A 21,266-nucleotide genomic window follows, 5' to 3' on the forward strand; every position below is an offset into this window, starting at 1 on the left:
CCTTTAGATTGGAAGCTCCATGGGAGCAGAAATTCTGATCATTTGTTCACCACTGTATCTGAAGCCTGGAACAATAGCTGGTACAGAGTAGATTGCTCAGTAAATATTTATTGAACCAATGAATGAATTTAGCATAACACTGTGAACCATCTATGAATAAAGTAGATAGACATAGTCTCTTGGAGAAGGGATAGGGTGGGAAAACACCACTAACAGTATATCCACAGTGCTAAGAGGCTCAGGCTTGGAACTGTTTAATGTCATGTCAAAAGTTGCACTGTAAACACAGTCTAGCAAAGGTAAAGTAAAGGTAAAATCCATCCTAGAGTAGGATGAAACTAAATGCACTACAGACTGCTAATAGAAAAAACAATTTAGGCATTCTTTAAGGTTGCACATTGGGAAAATTTAAGAACTGAAGCAATCTGGATCATAAAGAATATGGCTTGGTTTATCTAAGCAATGGAAATCTTCCAGCGATTTGCCTACTTCATTTCAGTGTTATTTACAGAAAAGAACACACTGTATTAGATTATGAAAGCCAGGCAATGCAGAGTGTGTCACAAGGACAGCTAGTGAGTTACCTTAGTTGATTAGAATATGGTGCAGATAACTGGGGGCCGGCCTGGTGGCGCACTGCTGCAGTGCGCCGCTTGGGAAGCGCGGCGGCGCTCCCGCCGAGGGTTCGGATCCCACATACAGACCGGCCGCTCACTGGCTGAGCGAGGGGCGGGGGCAACGCCGAGGGTTGCGATCCCGTTGCCGGTCCCGGTCTGGTGCGGGCGTGACACTGAGGGTTATGATCCGTTGCCGGTCACAAAAAAAGACAAAAAGACAAAAAAAAAAAAAAAAGAATATGGTGCAGATAACACCAAGGTCCAGGGTTTGATCCCTCTATCTGCCAGATAAGACAATTAGCATTATTAACTTGATACACTATCATGTAGAGGAAAAGTCCATTGTTTTCCTCCCCGAAAGTGAAGATAAAGTGAGAGTTGAGATATTTTTAAATAAGTGGAATTATTTTTTTACTATTCAGCTTATTAAGAGTCTTCATCCTGGAATACTGAACTAAATATCTTCCTGCTTTTCCCTAATATGGCCTCCTCCCTTTACAATTTCCTGATCATCATTAAGACATCCACTACACTGAGTACTTCTCATTACATAAATGATATGATTTGTTAGAAAATACTAGAAAAAAGACACTCATTCAAACAAAATAAACTTTAACCAACCCACTTTTTTTTGCCTTGACATTGCTGTCAACCTTGGGTGAAAATATGTGCTCTCTGGAAGGTTAAAGTATATGAGAGGATGGTTTAACAACAAGTATTTCTATTTTCTATGTTTTTGTTAGATGAGATTATGGGCATAGCTGGGAGACTAGTAGGTACTCAGTTTGAGGACATAACTACAAATTTCCAGTTTTTCCCAGTTTTCAAAATGTATGTAATGGAATGTGGAACTAGAAGGGGAAGTGAAAGAAAAGTGGCCTTTCAATAACTTCATTTACTCATTGTATGAGCCAGGCTTCAGGGATACTGATGGTGAGATACCTTACAATAGATGTGTGTTTGGCCAAACCAACGTTGGAGGCCCAGCACACACAGAGGCTCAGGACCCTCAGTTTCATTTCCTTGGGCATAGGTTGGGATAATGAAGAGCATGCACTCAGGGTTTAGTAGACTATTACTAGCTTTGTAGCCTTGTCAAATCACTGTGCTGCTTTGAACCTCAGTTTTCTGATATGTAAAATGGGGATAATCATGCCTGCCTAGTAGGGTTATTATAAGGATTTAATGGGCTCATGCATAAAAAGCAATTAGTTGTTGTTAATTGCTAGCCTCCAGGTAAAATAAAAATCTCTCAGCACCTGAATTGTAGGGAGGAAGAGATTATAAGAATGAATCTGCTCAGATTCCAGGATAATCATCACACTCATTTACTTCCCAGCTGGAGTTGAGAGTGGATTTACATGAATGTTTAATTAGTGGTTGAATGCAAAGGGTTTGGTCTCTCTCTACATTAAAAATGAGAATATAGGTAAAAGTGCTCAATAAATGTTAACTGCTATTATTCTTACTGTTATTACTTACTAATTTAGGGATACACCATGCCGTGAAGAAAAGAGAAAGGGGGAAGCAAAAAAGTTTTCCTTACTGAAGCCAACATTCCACTGAACACTTTGTATATTTTTTTATACTTTCTTCATTCCTCCCTTGACCTCTGAACCCAGAGTTTTTCTAAGGGTTACTAGTTTGTTTTTTCACATGTGTCACTGCCAGACTCTCCCAAGCATCCCAAACCATGTGGCTATCAGAGTCTGCAAAGATTCATGATCTCCTCTAACTGGGCATTTTGGTGAATGCATCACAAGTATCCTTAACTCCCAGGACACTCCCCAAGCCCTGCAGCCCTCAGACCCACAGTGACCGCCTGTGGCAGAGTAGGTGAGGATGTATCTGTTGGGAAGTGATGTGGTTCCTGGCATGGGAATCCTGACATTTGAATGAGTAAATGATGGACACTTAGGTTGGTTCCATATCTTGGCTATTATAAACAGAGCTGCAATGAATACGGGAGTGCAGATGTCCTTTCGACATGATGATTTCCATTCCTTTCGGTATCCCACAAATATGTATAATTAATTATGTTTCAATAATAACAAAAAAGAATGAGTAAATGACCCCTGCCCTAGCAACACTAGTTCCAGGAAGTGGAGGGCAATGTCAGTTCAGAAACTAGATTTCTCAAGGCATGTTTTCGGACTCCAGCGCTACACTCCATGTTTGACTTCAGTGAGAAAGAATAACACTGGCAACAGCTGCTGTTTCTTGGGTGGATATCAGCAGCTAGAGTTTAAAGAATCTCTTGTGTAAACAGTAGGAAACTGCACAACTGAGACTTCCCAAGAGTAAGGCCACGTACAGAGGAAATGATCAAAGTGTTCAAAGAAATGCCAAGTAAGAATGAGGATAAATAACTGGTTCAAAGGCTAAAAAAGTGGCCTCAAACTATTGTGTTCCTTGGAAACTTAAGACTTGCCTCCTAGGTGACTCAGGGGTTGCCCGGGGCTTAAGCGGTATGCATGCGTGTGTGTGCCTCTGTGTGTGTGTGTGTGTGTGTGTGTGTCTGTGAGTGTGTCTGTTGCAGGCACCCCCCACTCTCACCCCTGTACCCTGCAAATGCATTAGGAGGGAGCTGAGAGCCTCCCACGCCTACTCCATTTGGAAGGGAAGTAGGGGAACAGCTTGTGAGGTCCAAGCTGAGGCATGATCTCCTGCATTGATTCCAGGAGTCCTTAGGGATTTTTAAAAAGAAAAGGAAAAAATAAGAAAAGAACAGCAGAATACTACTTTATAGTAGAGAGCCTATTTTTATGATTGCTTTGAGAAAAAAATAACCAAAACAAACCAAATGTTTTCTCAAATAAAATGCTCCCCCATTGGTCATCTGGGTAAAAAGACAGGCTTACCTTGACATATTGAACGAGACGCTCACTGACGTTCACTTTGTAAGTCTCTATGCCCAGCTCCTTAGACAAGCGTAAGATTTTGTTCTGGGTCGGTCCCACATAAGCTCCACCAACATCTACATAATTAACATGCTCATTCTACAAAAAGGGAAAAAGTGGTCAGAAGACTTGTTGAAACTTGGGGAAAAAAGTCTTTATGTCTTATTAAAAAAAAAACCCACTCCTTTTTAAAAACTGAACTGTGCCTTACATGTCCCTTATAAAGTGCAACTAAAAACAGCAATCTTTTCTCCTCCACTCAAGAACTGGGGCACAAACCCTGTCTGACACTCATCATGAAGCAACCCCATGTGTAGAGCTACTGGTGAGGCAGACTCAGCAATACAATGCACAAAGAATAAAGAACACTGTAGTATATCCTACTGGTTGAAATCCTTTCCAAAACGTTTAAGTTATTATGTAGCTTTTCTCCTGGGTTACAGCTGGAGGAGCCACCCAGAGATTTATTAGGTCTAATTCCCTGATTTCTATCACATAAAATCTTAAATCAGCCCACATTGATGGGCTCTTGATGCTATTTTAAAGCACTTCCAGGAATCCCTTAACCAACCTCTCCTAACCCCCCCCCACCCTTCCCAGCTTCTAGTAACTACTATTCTACTTTCTACTTCTATGAGATCCACTTTTTTAGCTTTCACAAACATATGTTGAAATATCACACTGTATTCCATAAATATGAACAGTTATCATTTGCCAATTTAAAAAGTTTTAGAAAAACACTTCCGAGGAAGACTGTATCATAGGAAAAGAGTACAAAAAAGTATAAAAAGATTTATATACCTATTAAATTATTAATACGCAAATACTCTCTCATAAACTAAAATTACTTTCCCCCTCTTAAATTCAGTTTTCCACTATTTTCAGGTTTTTTATTAACACATTTCCCAATGACTTTATCAATATATTGAATATTGGCGAGCTACAACTTCTCCATGTTTCTGTAATAACTTCTTATGGGCCTATTTCTATTTTGTTGTTTATACTGGTTCTCATGGATGTTGCCTTTTTTCCTTGTTTGCCTGATTATGGTTTATTGTGTATCACTCACTGTACTTGAAAAAATGCAGAAATCATTTGATTCCTAGGAGGGTGATATCTTTCCCAGAGAGGATTTATGTTGCTTCTGCCCAGCGCCTGGGACATTAACAATACTAGATAACTTTATTCCATTTTCAGTGCCTGAGATGATTTGAAGCTGGGCTGAAATGTACATGTGGCCTAGTCCTCTTGCAATTCAGCCTGAGTCATAGGACGCAGCCTAACCCAAAGCACGAGAAGTTGACCAACACCCTCCCCTACATATGCACAATTTGCTGGGCTCTGGACTTGACCTTCTGTCACCCTAGCTTCGCAAGACTATCAAAAGCACTGCTTAGCCTCCTAGCAGCGTCTTCAGTGGTCAGCAACTCCCCCCACCACCTGGGGAAAAGTAGGTCAATCCTTTCCAGATACTGGCCCAGTGATTCCTCACTACCTTGTTAGCTCTCTGGCTCTCTGATGCTTTGAAGATCTGTGACTGTGTGTGGGTGTGGTGCAATTTATCTAGTCTCTTTGGATTTTGGCACAATTTACCTAATCTGTTATTTCCAGAAAATTGATTGTCTGGTATTTTAGTTTTATTCAATCTTGCCTTCCTGGGATTACCCAACCCGATATTATCTTTCTATTGACGGATGTGATTTGATAATCTTTTGTTTAGGATTTCTGTATCTATGTTCATAAGTGGCACTGAGACTGGTCTGTGATTCTCCTTTCTTCTACTGCCCTTGTCTGTTTTTTGCATCAGAGTAGTGACAATCTTTCTATTTAGTGATGATACTTGCTTCTATTCTCTAGAAGAGCTTGTATATAAATAGAATGATCTATTCTTTGAACATTAGGTAGAACACTCCTGTAGAGCTATCTAGGCTTGGTGATTTCTTTGGGGGAAAATCTTAAACTACAGATTCTATTTATTTTGAGGTTAAAGCACTACTCATGCTTTTTTTTTATTTCTTCTTAAATCGGTGTTAATTTTGATAAATTATATTTTCTCCATAATATATACATTTCATGCATGTTTCAAACTGTTGGTTTAAAGTTCAAAACGTCCTCTTTTCATTTATTTATTCTTTATTGCATCAGTAGTTATATCTTCATTTTCATCTCTTTTATTGTTTACTTGGAATGTTTCTTTTTTCTTTTTCTTAAAAAATCTTATCAGACACTTATCTATCTTTAGTAGGTCTCCTCAAAGAATCAACTTTTATTTCATTGAACCTATTATTGTTTATTTTCTATATCATTGATTTGTGCTTTCCCCCTTTTTGGATCTATTACACTCTTAACTTTCTAACTCCTTGCATGCTTACCTCATATTGAGCCATTTTTTTTTCTTTCCTAATGTAAGAATTTAGACTATAAATCTTCATTTAAATATTGCTTTAATTGCATTCACAACTTTATAGTTAGTATTTCTGTTATTGTGTGGGTCTAAGTATTTTCAAATTTCCATTAGAATTTCTCTTTAGACCCATGTTTCTAGATGTTTTGGTGTGTTTTGTCTTAATTTGTCTTAATTTACACAGCTGGAATGTTTTTTGGTTATCTTTTTTGTCATAACTGCATTGTGGTCAAAGAATGTGGTTTACATGAGCATCAATCCTTGAGGCTTACTTTATGACCCAGCACATGGTCAATATACAAAACAAAAATTTTCTATCTCTGCTTGAAAAGAACATGTAGTTTCTAAAACCTACATGCAATATCTTATACATGCGTACCAGAATAAGTTTAATTGTGCTCCCTCTTTTTTGTCTGCTTATTCTATTACTAACTTTAAAAAGCATGTTAAAAATCCCCTACTCTATTAGGCATTTATCTTTGGTTCCCATCAATTTTTGCTTCATATTTTCAGGCTACGTTATTCGGTGTATATAAGTTTAGAATTGTTCAGTCTTCTGGGTCTTTTATCATTATGTAGTGACACGTTTCATTGAAATTCTTTTGTTTAAAGTTTATTTTGTCTGATATTAATATAGTTATAACACCTTACATTAGTATTTGTATATATCTTTCTCTTTCAGTCAGAGTTTTCTTTATTCTGGCATTTTTTCTTTTAATTGACAAGTGTAGTCCATCTATAATTATTATTATTTCTTTTTAAAATGTTTTAACTTTATAATTATAATATGGCTTTCCATTTGGCCCACTTTAACAGTTTTCCCCCTGATTTCTTTCCTTCTTTTGGACTAAGGGTTTTCTTCTTCTCTTTTTGAGTTTTTTCTTCTACTTGTTTAGAAGTTATACAGTCAGGCCTATTCTTTTAGACAATTTTCTCAGCTATAACATATAAGCAACATGCATACTTAATATAGTTAAAAGTCTACCAATATATTATAAGTAACATGCATACTAAATATAGCCTAAAGTTTATCAATATATTCTCTTTCTACTGAAAAATACACAAACTTTCATGCTTCAATTATAATCACCCTTCTTCCGATCTGTAAGCTATAAAAGTACTTTGTTTCAGGTTTGTCAGTGTCCCAACAAATTTGACATTATTAATTTTGTTTTATTCTGTTGTTGATGTTACTTAATTTTATTTAAAGATTTATTAATGTTTGCTCACTGTCTTCTATTGAATCTCAGGCCTTTTATTTGTAATCATTTTCCTTCTGCTTAAAACATACCCTTTATCATTTCCTCCAATCTGGGTCCTAAACCCTCTATTTTTATCAGTCTAACAGAAAAGACAGTTCTAGCAGGTAATGAATTCTGGTTAGAATTTCTCTTTCTCTTTCTCTCAGAACAGTAAAGACATTATCCCCCTACCTTGTACAATCTATTTTTGCTGTTAAAGAGTCACTCGTAAGTCTAATTGTTGATTTTTTCAGAGTATGTATGATTTGCCTTTTTTCCTTTTTTTGAAAAACAATTGCTTTTGAGCTCTCTTTTCTTTTTATACTGTGGTGTCTCTGTATCTGGGTGGGAGTTTTTTATTTATCATACTTTGGACCTGTTGGATTTCTTGTTGTCTTCCAACAATGCAAGAAAATCATAAGCTACTAATTTTTTATACCATTGTAATACTATCTTCCCTGTCTTAGCTAACCCCCCGGCATATTTTTATCTTTGAATTGAATTCTAGATAATTTCCTTAGATTTAGCAGTTCATTTGCTCTTCAGCTATTCCTAATATACTGTTTAAGCTATCCACTGAGTTTTAAAAATTTTAATTAGTATATTTTCATTTCTAGAAATTATATTTTAATCTACCTGATGATGTTTTGTTTCTTTTCCCCTGCTCCAGTTTTAAGCACTTCTTTTCTTTAAAACATATTGAATAATAAAATTTTATATTTTGTGTATAATTAAACTATTATAAAACGTTTCTGGATCATTTTTTGTGCTTATTCTATTTTGGTGCCTTGTTTGCTTGTATATTTTATGATTTTTTTTTTCCTTTTTGTCTTTTTTCGTGACCGGTAACGGGATCGCAACCCTCGGTGTCGTGCCCGCACCACGCTCAACCCAGTGAGCGGACTGGTCTCTATATGGGATCCGAACCCTCGCTGGGTGCGCCACCGCACTCCCAAGCGCTGCACTCTACCGAGTGCGCCACCGGGCCGGCCCTATTTTATGATTTTTGACTGTGGGTTGCTCATTTTCCTGGAACTTTATGGTAAATTTTCTGCCTAAGGTTTTTCATACCATAAAGGTAGTGTAAATTTAGATGGAAAACATGAAGGAAGGAAAACAAGATTTATTTTTTTTCTCTTCTGCATGATAAGGTTTATTCCACTTTAACTTCCATATATATGGTACAAAACAATGGATTCCAATTTGGAGTGTTTCTTATTAAAATTCCCTATCTTCAGCAGGTTCTAGGTTTGATCTCCCGTTCCCTGCATGGCATACAGCCATCATAGCGGAACTTCAAAGTCTTCAAGGATCAGTAGATCTTCAGGGCGAAAGTCAAATTTTGAGCTCACTTACTTCCTAGAGGTTTCATATTTTTACTTTGCTTTGGGAATTCATTTGTTCATTCATCAAACATATCTCAAGCTCCTACAAGGTGCCAGATACTGTTCAAGGAGCTTCATTATATCAGTGAACAAAACAAATATTTCTGCCTTAGAAGAGCTCACACTCAGTGGGGAAAGCGAGCACATAAACAATAAACATAATAAATATTTTAGAAGTTGGTAACAACAACTGAGAAAGGGGGGGACTGAAGCTAAGGAGAGAAAAAAGGATTGCAATTTAAAATACAATGGACATGTAGACTTCCTTGAAAGGGTGATATCTGCATAAAGACTTGAAATAGGTGAGGGAATAATCCATATGCATATTTGGGACATGAGCATTCCTGGCAGAAAGAAAAGGCAGTGCAAAACTCTAAGACAGAAATGTGCTTGGTATGTTCAAGAAACAGCCAGGAAGGCAATGTGACTAGAACAAAGTGATCGAGGAAAAGAGAACTGGAAATGAGGTTAGAGAAGTTATTGGGGGGCAGGCCATGTAAAGCCTCAAAAAGCACTTCTTTTACCTGCTGGTAATCCTGTACTGACTGGGCCAATTGCCAAGCTAGGGCTGGGTCTGGAACTCACAGACCCCTCGAGCCCATTCACAGACTGGGTCACAAACCCTTCATATGCCAGGCTGGGTCACCAGACCCCTCACACACAGGTCTATGAGCTAGATAACTGGCAAACAGATACTTGGAAGGTGCAGGTTGGAAAGGCATGGCTGCGCCAGGCAGACGCCTGAGGCAGACGCCCACCTGCCTGCTTCACTAAAACTTTCTCTCTCTCTTTCTCTCTCTTTCTGAAGAACACAAGAACAGCAACAAAACTAAAAAGATACATTGGCGTGCATGTGCACTAACTCCACACATACACACACAATTTGCTTACAAAGGATGTGCTAAAACCACACCCAACTGGACCCAAGGCGAGGGCCCTGACCAAACTATTCTATTTTCCCAATAGCATTGGCTTTTACTGAGTGAGAAGTGGAGCCTTTGGAAGGTTTTGAGCAGAGAAGTGCTAAGATGTGACTTAGATTTGAAAGGCACACTTTTGCTGATGCACTAAGAATAAGTTATAGGGGACAAGGTAAAAGCAGGGAAGTCAGTCAGGACTTTTGCAGTAATCTGCCCTAGAGATGATGGTGGCTCCCACCAGGTGGTAGTGGTGGAAGTGGTGGGAAGTGTTGAATTCTGGATATGTTTTGAAGGCAAAGCCAACAGAATTTTCTGACAAAATGAATGTGGGGTCTGGTAGTGTTGAGCATGACCCTGACTTTTTTTGGAGTTGCCATCCTCTGACATGTGGAAGGCTGTAGGAGTAGCAGCCTTGATGAGAAAGATCAGAAATTCAGTTTTGGATGTGTTAAGCTTGAGATTTGTGCTCAACATCCAGGAGATCTGTAAATTTCTAAATTCCCTGTCAGCTCAGTACAGTATATTTTATTCAGCATCTTATTTCAACAGGGGGAGTTATTCAGGGTTTTCATTCTGCTATAATACCAGAAATCAAGTGCTTCTTTGACTTCTTTAATCTGTCCCTCATATAATCCTTAAAATCTCTTTACTAACCATTGGTGCTATCCTCCAAACCATCTCTAGTCTCCAACATCTATTTTAAGATATGAAGAACAAAAATGGAGTTGGTATTCCTGAGTTTTAACAAAGACAGCAAGAGGACTCCCGAGTGTTTCCAAACATGATGTCTTTATAGCACTGACACTGTCTTTAAAACAAATAATCCTAAGTGAAGTAGTAAAAAGAGTGAGGCATAAAACAGAATGTTTCTCCTTTGCACATTCTTTACAAAGTGGAAACATTCTGAATGAGGTTCAGCATGAAGACGCTAGAAGTGTAATACAGTATTCCACTATGCTGCACCTCAGTCTTTAGGATCTTGGATTTAGATCTCATGATTCAGCCCTTGAAGAGGCCACAAACCTAAAACTATATTAGGAAACAAATATACCACCCCTGTAGTGGCCCTGCAGGCATTTCAACTTTATTAATTTGATTCTGAAAAATTACAGATGAATCACATTAGGAAAAACTGGGAAGTTCTAAACTAATGGAAGATCCATCTGAACAGCTTCCAGATGACAATACCAAATTTGACATTTTGTTACTTAAACATCCAGAGTAGTTTTTACAGCATTTCTTCCCCAAATTATCCTGATTATGTTTAGAACCAATTCTAACAGTATTTGATTCAGTTTCTTATTAAATACCCTTTTTGTCCTGCTTCTTAAAGCTCTCTTTTTCTCATTCTAGTAGTTAGAAACATCAATGCTAAGTCCTAATTTTGAAGCATTTCAGAGATTCCTTTCTCACACACCTAAATGGGAGTATAATATCATGCTGAGCACAGGAGTTCCTGCATGGTGTTGACATATATAAATGATGCAGCACAGCAAAGCAGCCTGGGCCAATAACATGGAAGGGGACAAGCATGCTGGAATTCTCATTTCCTTTATACAAAGAAACATGTTCTTAACTGAAAATCTGCAACATGACTGATGCTCCTATTTAATAACCAAAAGATCTTAGAGATAAGAAAAGTAAGGCTAAGGGACAACTTAATAACCATCTCCAAAATGAAGGAATATTTTTCAGAAAATGACAGAAGAATCATATCTAATGAGGGCATACAGAGAGAATACGCAAGCCTTCTTTTTGCACTACAACACACTGCCTTCAATTAGAATTTGAAGATGGAAGGGAGCTTTTTCGAGTACATTTAGATTGTATCTTATTGCTCAGATGAGAAAACTGAGAAGTACAGGACTTACCCAAGACAGTGTGTCAGGCCAGTAGAGAGGCTAGAATCTTAGTCTCCTCAGTACCAGACCAATAGCCACCCAGCAGACTACTGCATTTCTATCAAGCTCTTGGGTGATTCCAAGGCTGCTGGTCCAACAGACCACACTTTGAGTAGCAAGGTTGTAGAGCACACTTAGAGCTGAGCAAAGTAAAACAGGCATATGATACAATCCTGTATATCTAAAAAGGCAGGAAGCAAATGACAGAGGGTGGCGTGGCATGGTATGACTGAAAGATCTGGTACAATATCCTAGTTTAGATGTTGTCTGTTGGCTATGCAAATATTCATTCATATTCCCTCTCCCATGCCTGCTTTTATTATGCAGCCTGGAAATATTAAATACTTGCTTTCCCAGGCACTCTAGCAACTGAGGGTAGCCATGTGACCCAACTCTGACCAATAAGACTAAAGCAAATGTCTGCCGGGGTCTTCTGGCAAAGGAAAAGCTTTGCTGCAGACCAGACTGGTGCCACCCCTTTACTCTCCTTCCTGCCTTGAGTGAGAACTTGACTTGCAGGATGTATCTTGTTACCACAAGGCAATAAGCCGACATGCAGAGAATGGCAGAGCAGAAAGATAGCAAGAGGCTGAAGCTTTGATGACAGAGTTGAACCCCTGTACCAGCCTGGACTACCTATTACCAGACTTCTTCCAATGTGAAATAATTAAACGTTTGCATTACTTAAACCATTGTTAGTATCACTGCCTAAGCCATTCTGTTATTTGTCTAACTGAAACATCTTCTAGTTAGATAGATGCTTCCTCTCTTTCCAGTCACTTCAATAGTCTGGTTTTGTTCTTACTGCCAATCCCCAGTTCTTACCACTCTATTTGTGTGCTCTAACAAAGGGTCTCACTAATGACCTAACTGCCAAACACAAGGGCCTCTTTTCTGCCTTCATCCTGAGTCATTTGACTCTGTTGAGCATCCCTTCCTGTCTCCTCCACTAACTTACTCTAGTCTGGTCCTCCTCCTCAGCCTCTACTGCTTCTCTCTGGATCCTCTGACTCTGCGCCCGCCCCCATCTGCATGCTGCTCATACTTCCACCTTCGGCCCTATTTCCTTCCTACTGTACATCCTCACCCTGTGTGTACTTTCATCTGCTCCCACATATTCAACCACCTACAACCACTCCTTGAATAGTAGTAAACAATAGTTAGCATGCATTTTTCCAGAATGGTGATGGAAGCCCATGTATAAAAAGGCAGTGATGGAGCAAGAACTGAGCTTCCTTCTCATACCTAGCCAGACCCAAGTGGAGCAAAGAGTGTGTCTGGTAGCAGCACACCTCTTAGGGACAAAGGGCCCAGGTAAATTTTCACAAAAATATGCTATATTTGCTTCTATTTACTGTAGCCACCACACTTCTATTAAGCTGTGTATCACTGTATAAATAAACAAGAAATATTGGATAAATAAACAAGAAGTGTGTGTGCAGGGGAGGAGTGTGGGTGCGTTTTGTGGGTGTATAGTCACTTCCAGTCCTGCCAAACTATAACTCCACCTGAGACACCACACGCTTGATTTAGGTCTCTAGTGTGGAAATTAGGACACTGTACTGAAGTTATTTATTCTCATTTGCTGTCTTCACTAGAATGTGAGTGACTGAAGGTCAGAGGCTGTCACTTTTTGGTGAGTGTTTGCTGAACAGAATAAACAGTTATTTGATGGAGTAGTTTAGGCTATGGAGGACGAATGGCTTAACTGCATGAAGTCTTGAGATCTCCTCTAGCCCTGTGACTTCAATAGCCCCACTTGTAGTTTGAGTAAGATATTATCTGTAAGTATTAAAATCACTTACCCTCACAGTGTGCGTTCTTCCTCCAACTCTGTCCCGGGCTTCTAAAACTAAAACATCAGTTTCATGTTCTGCCAAGAGTTTGGCAGCAGATAATCCTAAAGAGAAAACAAAAGAGAGGAACATATTAACATTTAAATGCTAGACATTCAAGCTATAACCAGGCCTAAAAATGAAATGAATGCAGGGTATCATACACAATCTACTGATTTTGCTCTCTTTCTAATAAATTCTGACCACACCGTGATTAATTCAACCACCAATTTTATTATCATAAGGGATTCCAGGTTGGTTGACAGATACAAAATGTAATTTTTTAAATGTATACCTTGTTTTCTGTTGATAATCATATTTAGATAATTTTTTAAGCCCCTAAATCAACCTTTATTGTTGCCTCTCTGTCAAAAATCCTGAAAGTATAAACAGAAGAGTATGTTTTCCTGAAAACTTTCCCCAGCTCCACCAGGCCTCAGTATATCTATGCTTTTCTCAACTTAAAAATCCCATACAGTCACCTACTATGATTTATACCTGGATTTCATGCTTGCTAGATCTTCTTTCCCTCACTGGATTGTAAGTTACTAAAAAGTAGGAACTATACTCCTTATCTTATTCATTGGCTGAAACAAAGCCGAGAACAGGTTTTCACCAGTAAATAAAAGCTTTCATAAAAAACAGACTATTTTGAATCCAACATGGTAATACCAGTAGAGAAAATATTGTAGATTAACATTACATCAAGGGTGCATGCTATCAACATGATTTGTCACTGATGCTGATGCTGATCTGATCACCTCGCTGAGGAAATGTTTGTCAGATTTCTCCATTATAAAGTTACTCTCACCCCCCACCCCCTGCCTTTTTCCATACTGTACTCTTTAGAAGGAAGTTATTGTGTAGACCACACTTAAGGAATAAGAAGTTATGTTTCACCTCCTTGAGGGTGGAGTATCTACATAAATTATTTAGAATTTTTCTGCACTAGAGATTTGTTTTGTCTCCCCATTTATTCATTTATTCAATCACTTATTTGTATCAGCATGAACTCACAGATATTTGTATTATACCTTAGGTTATAATCTAACATTACATTATTTTGTTGTTCAAATTGTTCCAGCTTTGGTCATTGGGAGCTCTTTCAGTTAGCTCCTGTGCCCCTTTAACATGCCCCCATCATTTTGTGTGTGTGTGTGTGTGTGTGTGTGTGTGTGTGTGTGTGTGTTTGAGCACTTCCTTACTTTCTGATACTACAAGATGCTCCAGGCTCATCTTGTCTTTCCCCAACCCAACCTTAGAATCAGCCATTTCTCCAATGACCCTTGGTTGCTCTTATTGGAGGATGGTATCAGAAACAAAGATCTGGGGGCCCACCCTGTGGCGCACTCGGGAGAGTGCGGCGCTGGGAGCGCAGCGGTGCTCCCGCCGCGGGTTTGGATCCTATACAGGGATGGCCGGTTGCAATCCCCTTACAGGTCACACACACAAAAAAAAGAAACTAAGATCTGGGCTCTAGGTGTGCTAATTGCTACTGGGATGTCGTTGCTTCTAGGAACACTTAGCTGACACAGTAAGGAAATATATGTGTATACACACTTTTAAATCTACATTTATTTTTGTACTTCAAATTCTATCTTAGTACTACTTAGTTATCTTTATACTCCTCATTATAAAAAAAAAGTAAAACAGACTACAGAGATAAACATAAGGAGGAAAAATGCTAGAATATCAGCATAAAAGAGAATAAGAATGGCACCAGGGATAAGACTAGGAAAATGATACAAATGATACTTAGATAAGTTTACAAGTGGTTGAGAAGAACTATTCCAAGTGATTTTAAAACCCAATAATTTGATAGTTCATTTCTAATGGTATATACCCTAAAGACAGAAACAATTGCAAACTTTTTTTTCAATAATCATTTAGTTGGTGCTAGTACTAGTATTGTAAGAGCCTCAGGGCTGTTATTTATGTATGTAGTGTGGGATGAAGCAAGTGAGTAAGTAATCAGGCTGGTATCACTGAAGAGCAAGATTTTTGGCATGGGGATAAGAAAATTCAGATGTAAGAACAGTGAGATTACGTAAAAACCCTGTAGTCCTAAATATGAATTAGAATTATTGATATGATCTCTGGATATATTTTATCCTTAAAAAAACATATTTCTAAGTCCTGTCCAATGAAAAGGCCCAGAAAAAATAACCTATCCAGTAGCAATTAGAATATCTAAAAAATCAGTTTCCACTACAATGAACAATGGCTTGTGACCTATTCCAGATCTAAGGCAGGAAATGTGCAAGATGAACCTGGGATATTAAGTCATACCGTAAAGCAAGGAGAATGTCAGAGACTACTAGGATTGTGTCAAAAAGACTCAGGAGCCTACCTACATAAATTCCCACTGGCCAAAGATAGAACAATTTGAGTATCAAATAAAGATAACAACTGCAATGGCTTAAATTCACAAGTTTATAAAAATACTAAACAAACACAAAAACTCTGATTGGCCACCTTTGGAGAATGCTAAAGAATCACCTTATCAATTTGAAAAATGATAAACAAAAGAAAAGAATCTAGCATTCATCCTACCTTTCCTATTTGCAATGAATCCCAAAGCAACCAAATAGCTAATGAGGGGAGGTTTTTCTGCATAAAAGAATACTAGATAGTAAGTGAAGACAGCATTTTGCAATTCCTAATGAATAGATTTAGCATAATGATCATCAACAGCTGCTGACATTACACACACAAAAAAGAGACAACCAGATGGTATCTGCCTCCTGATGGAAGCACACACCAACATCTAAGAAGGAGGAAGGGAGGGAGGGAGGGAGGGAGGGAGGGAGGAAGGGAATTCTAATGTCATTAAGCCTCTACATCTGATACTTAGGGGATAGAGGAACATGTTAAATAACACTACTGGGATTTAATCAACAAAATCCAGATTGCAGGAAATTATACAAGACTACCCTGGTTTATATTTTTTATTTGCTTCCTCCTGCTCTCTCTCCCCTTTATCCTTCACAGGCTTTTCCTACAATAAATCTCTTAGATAGCTAGTTCTTTCTGTCTTGATACCTACTCTCAGAGAACTCAGGATAACAAGCATTTTGTTCATATACAGAACAACATGGAATATACATAGTCAGAATCAAGGATGAGTTTGGCTCTATAAGACCTAAAATGCTGGGAGTCTAAACAATAATATCCAGCATTGCTATCTGCTAACGTTTGTAGCAATTTTGACCCATTTGAGTACACTACCATTACACTGCTGACATCTATCAAAGATTTAGGTATGCAATGAATCTTTGAAATCTGCTCACAAAGAAAGGCATCCTATGACAGTTACACTCAACCCAATGTCTGCCAATCTTGGTGCAATCTGTTTTCTAGGACAAAGCCAAAGGCTTCTTGTGCTGAGTGACATAAAAAACAAACAAACAAACAAAAAACCCAGGAATGAAGGGGGCTGGCTGGTTAGCTCAGCTGATTAGAGTGCAGCCTTGTAACACCAAGGTCAAGAGTTCAGTTCCCCATACGGGCCAGCCACCAAAAAAAAAAAAAAAAAAAAAAAAAAAAAAAAAAAAAAAAAAAAAAAAAAAAAAAAAAAAAAAAAAAAAAAAAAAAAAAAAAAAAAAAAAAAAAAAAAAAAAAAAAAAAAAAAAAAAAAAAAAAAAAAAAAAAAAAAAAAAAAAAAAAAAAAAAAGGAATGAAGATGAGATGAAAAACATGTTTATGCACAAATCTGTGTTCTTATGTCTGATTATGTCTTTAGGGTTAAGTTCTAGAAGCGGGATTACTAAGTCAAAAGAGATGAACATTTTTTGAGGCTTGAAGTACTACTCTGTACTTAAAAATTTCATTTCTTCCTAGTCCCTTTAGTCAATCTAACTATAAACCAATTAGATAGATAAGTATATCTAAGGGTCTACAAGAATTACTCTGGCAACTCGTCTTCAAAGGAGAAGAAATTTGCCCTGTCTACACCACCTAAGGGGAAGCACAGGTGGCTCAGAACGCCAGCAGCAGTGGGACCTGCAGTAGTCATGCCCACGGAGGCACCTCACAGTGGCACCTTGCAGCAACACCCTACAGATGCATTTCATGTGCCTTTCCATCCACTGGAATAGATTTCATTATCCCCACATTCCAAATGAGAAAACCAAGTTCCTGATAACCACAACAAATTCTCCTGAAAAGCAAAGGATTTTACTTCTCACACCCTTACTTGAAGGCTTAATAAAATCTAATCTAGCGTGTAACTCCAAGCAAGTTTGGTGAGTGGGGTTCAGAGCCAATAATAAGCACTACCCAGGAGACTAAAGGCAGAGGGGAGAGCAGGGTTACCTGAGCCAGTACAACGACCATACCAGTGACAAAGGTCATTTTGCAGTTTGGTGTTTAAGGATATAATAAAATAAAATTTAAAAGCTGACAAAAGTAATTGTTTTTACATTACAGGAAAATTATTGCTCTTATTTCAGCAAAAAAATTTAAACTCTTAGTTTAAGAAATATGTTTAAAACATTTAAAAAGGATCTCAGAATAACGGTTTTAAAAAGGTCTTGGAATTTGAAGCAGGAAGATTTAAGTTATTTAGAAAACTCCATTATATGCAAAGCGTATTTCTTCTAAGATGCTGAATAAATGAGCTCCAATTGTTTGTTTTTGTGTTTATTATGAAGACCCTGATAAGGAACTTCCATGATTACAAGGTTAGAAAATATACAAAGTGAAAATAAAAGTAAGATGCTGTTAGGAAAATAGTTATTTTTGAATGCTCAGTAAGTCATAAATAAAGCACAAGCAAACACCTGTAGTCCAGAAAAGCTTTTCTAATATAATAGCTGTGCTATCTGTTGATTTGAATGGAAAAAACTAAAGATGATGTCTGCTTTAAGTTATTTAAGTCTTAGGTTATACTCCTTAAGTCTTTTTTGTACTTATTTTGTGTATCACTATGCATTCTACCCTCACCTCGTCACTAAAAAATTCAATGACCATTTATAGGAAAAAATTTTATCTCAGTTGTCAACTCCACAGATTAGCTTAAAGGATTTTTGCCATAATTTTTCAAAATATTTATTTAACATTTTCGTGTAAATGGGATAAAATTGTTAGAAAAGGTTCTTATATCTGAGGACAAGTCATCAAATAAAATGTGGTTACTATACCAGCCCAGTGGTGACCACTGAGCACAGAAAGAAGGGCCTTGGGTTCCCAAGTTGGAGTGGTGGGAGGTGAGGGCTTTTGCCACATCCCCCTGACATCTGCACCCAGCCTGGCAATGACCAAGCCACTGCTGAAAGCCCCCCGTTCTCTCCTGTGGGAATGAGGGGGGTGCCACAGGCCTCAATCCCACACCTCCTCCTTCCATCACATTTCCTTCCCCTTTCTCCTCTCCCCTTCCCTCCCAACCGCTCCACAACAACATCCTAGAATGTAAAAAAATAATATTAATAAAATTACATTTTCTTTTAAAAAGAAAAAGAAAAAAAATGTGATTACTATAAAAAATAGCTTTTATAATCAAATATTTTTTATTTTCCTATTTGTTATGAAAAGAGAAAAATCTCATCTTAAGGCTCTTATTTCATCTTGTTCCAAAGTAATATAGGTTACCAAGATTACTTACTAATCTAATATAAATTATTAAGCCCAAACTAAAAGCATTAATTATTCTTCCTTTCTTTCATTTATAGTTCTTCCTATCTTTCATCATTTAATGGCCACATGGAATTCTAGAGTGATAAGAAACCTGCTTCCCCTCCCCAAGATAAGGAAAGGGTTTGATAGATTTGTTGGTAAATGATTAAAAACCAGCAGAGGGTGTGGGGAGCAACTGTTTTGAAGCATTTGGATTTCCATGGTATATATACACACCCAGTGCAGATTTCAAACTACTACTGTGATTTCAGCTTACTAACGTGAATGTCTATTAAATCAAGTGTTTATGAAATTCACTGGGTTATGGGAGATGAGGGGCCACCTTGGACAGGGGCCATTGGGCCAGACTCTCAAGTGGCCTAGTGTCAATAGTCTGTGATTCTCCCACATGAGTTTTTTAAAGGAAGAGGTCCAAGTGGGCACTGGTAAAATCTCCCATCTCCTACACCCAGGGCTCTTTCTCTCCCAAACCGTGACAAACAAAGCATATTAGGAGGAAAAGAGCCTGGGACTCCCAAGTGTCTGTGGTTTCCTATGAGTAAAGAGCCTGGAGAAGCTACATTCACAAAGAGTTTGTTAAGGCCTTATTATGTGAATAAGGGGATCTGATCACTTTCCAAATGCAGAAACCTGAAAACAGGAAAATAGCAGATCATGGCACAGGCAAATCTTTAATCATTTTCCAATGAGTATTTTAAATAGGGATGATGAGTTTAAAGCAATAAATTCCTCTCCTGATTTCTCTCTCTTCAAATCATTTGGGTTTTACAGAAACCAAAATAAAACAGGATAATAGATTTATTAGAGGTTAAAGGGGGGCGGGGGAAGCAAGTCTGCTAAAAGCACACTTCATTTGAGAGTTCAGGCAATGTTAGTTCTGGTTATTAGATCAAGAGAGCCTGGGCGAGATGTTGGATGCAGACAGCAGCAGAGTTGCCATGGCAACCTCAAACCAAGCTCCAGCTTCTTAAAGCTACTGCCCAGGGAAACTGTTACCAATGAGTCTGCAGTGCTTCCAATGTCCCAAAATGGTTACTGTCCCCAGAGAAATGGTATAGGAAATAATTGTACCCACATAGCATACCCTGGGAGTTAATAATGTCTGCGATGAAACCTTCAAGAAAATGATCTTTGCTTCCCTGGGTATAAATCTCAGGCATCCTGTCCACATGGAACCTAGCTTCCACACTTATCCCTGTCCTCTCTACCTTGCCAAAGGCCCTTCGCTTTACCTCATCAAGCATATCCACGTTACTGTATCATACAAAAAAAAAAAAAAAATTCCTCCATTTGACTTGTGCCACCCTTTCCAGTTCCTGTGTGATTTCTGATTTTCCTTCTACAACACAATCTGGTGTCTCCATTTCCTCACTGGAACAAACCTTGAAATGTAGTGTATTCCTCAAGAAACATGTCCAGTGACCCCACTGTCAATGTAGACAAGCAACATAGTCATCTCTTATACTCTGCCCCTGCTAACCTAATTTATTTTTCTTCTTAGCACACATCACCACTTGGCACCACACATACACACACACATACAGAGGATTTTTTTGTATACTGTATAATTAAGCCCCCATGAAAGTAAGGTCTTTCCTAGTTTTTGCACACTGCTATATCTCCACAGCCTAGCATAGTGCCTGGAACACAATGGATACTCAGGAAATATGTTAAAATAATTTATTAATGAATGGAGTGTACTTCAGAGACTGTAATTTAAAAACCCTCACTAATTCAATGATATGTGTCCTAGTGAAGAACATTCACTGTTAAAAAAATCCCTTCATGAACTGCCAAAAATAACACTCCTGGGGCAGGCTCCCATTTGATTCTCCTAGTATTATGTGGAATAGCTCCCACTATAGAGCTAGTGTGCTTTGGAATCATACTTTGCCATTTACTGTGTGATAATCTTAGGAAAGTTCCTTCAGGCTGTTTTTGCATCTGTAAAAGGAAATAATAATAGTTCTGCCTTGTTTTGCTCAGAATTGATTTGGCTATTCGGGGTCTTTTGTTTTTTCAAAATACCAATGACATTCTTCACAGAAATGGAAAAAACAATCTTACCTTTCACATGAAAAAACAAAAGACCCCAAATAGCCAAATCAATCCTGAGCAAAACAAACAAGGCCAGAGGCATAACTCTGCCTGACTTCAAATTATACTACAAAGCTGTTGTAATCAAAACAGCGTGGTACTGGTATAAAAATAGACATTCAGACCAGTGGAGTAGAATAGAGAACCCAGAAATCACTCCCCAGGCTTATAGCCATCTGATATTGGACAAAGGCAACAAAAATCTACATTGGGGAAAAGACTGCCTCTTCAACAAATGGTGCTGAGAAAACTGGATATCCATATGCAGAAAAGTGAAACTAGATATGCATCTCTCACCATACACTAAAATCAACTCAAAATGGATTAAAGAC

General features: G+C 38.1%; 1 protein-coding gene across 1 annotated transcript in view; it reads right to left on the reverse strand.

Annotated features, from left to right (window-relative positions):
- The window catches only part of MAOA (monoamine oxidase A), a 68,607-nt gene that overhangs the window by 32,984 nt on the left and 14,357 nt on the right, over positions 1-21,266 (reverse strand). Inside the window, exons 2-3 of the mRNA XM_008585708.1 lie at positions 13,174-13,268; positions 3,479-3,616 (exon numbers count right to left, since the gene is read on the reverse strand). Of these exons, the coding sequence (XP_008583930.1) occupies positions 3,479-3,616; positions 13,174-13,268 (233 nt within the window). The remainder of the gene's footprint in view (positions 1-3,478; positions 3,617-13,173; positions 13,269-21,266) is intronic.

Source organism: Galeopterus variegatus, unplaced genomic scaffold (genome assembly GCF_000696425.1).
Source record: "Galeopterus variegatus unplaced genomic scaffold, G_variegatus-3.0.2 Scaffold3680, whole genome shotgun sequence".
Classification (NCBI taxonomy): Eukaryota; Metazoa; Chordata; class Mammalia; order Dermoptera; family Cynocephalidae; genus Galeopterus; species Galeopterus variegatus.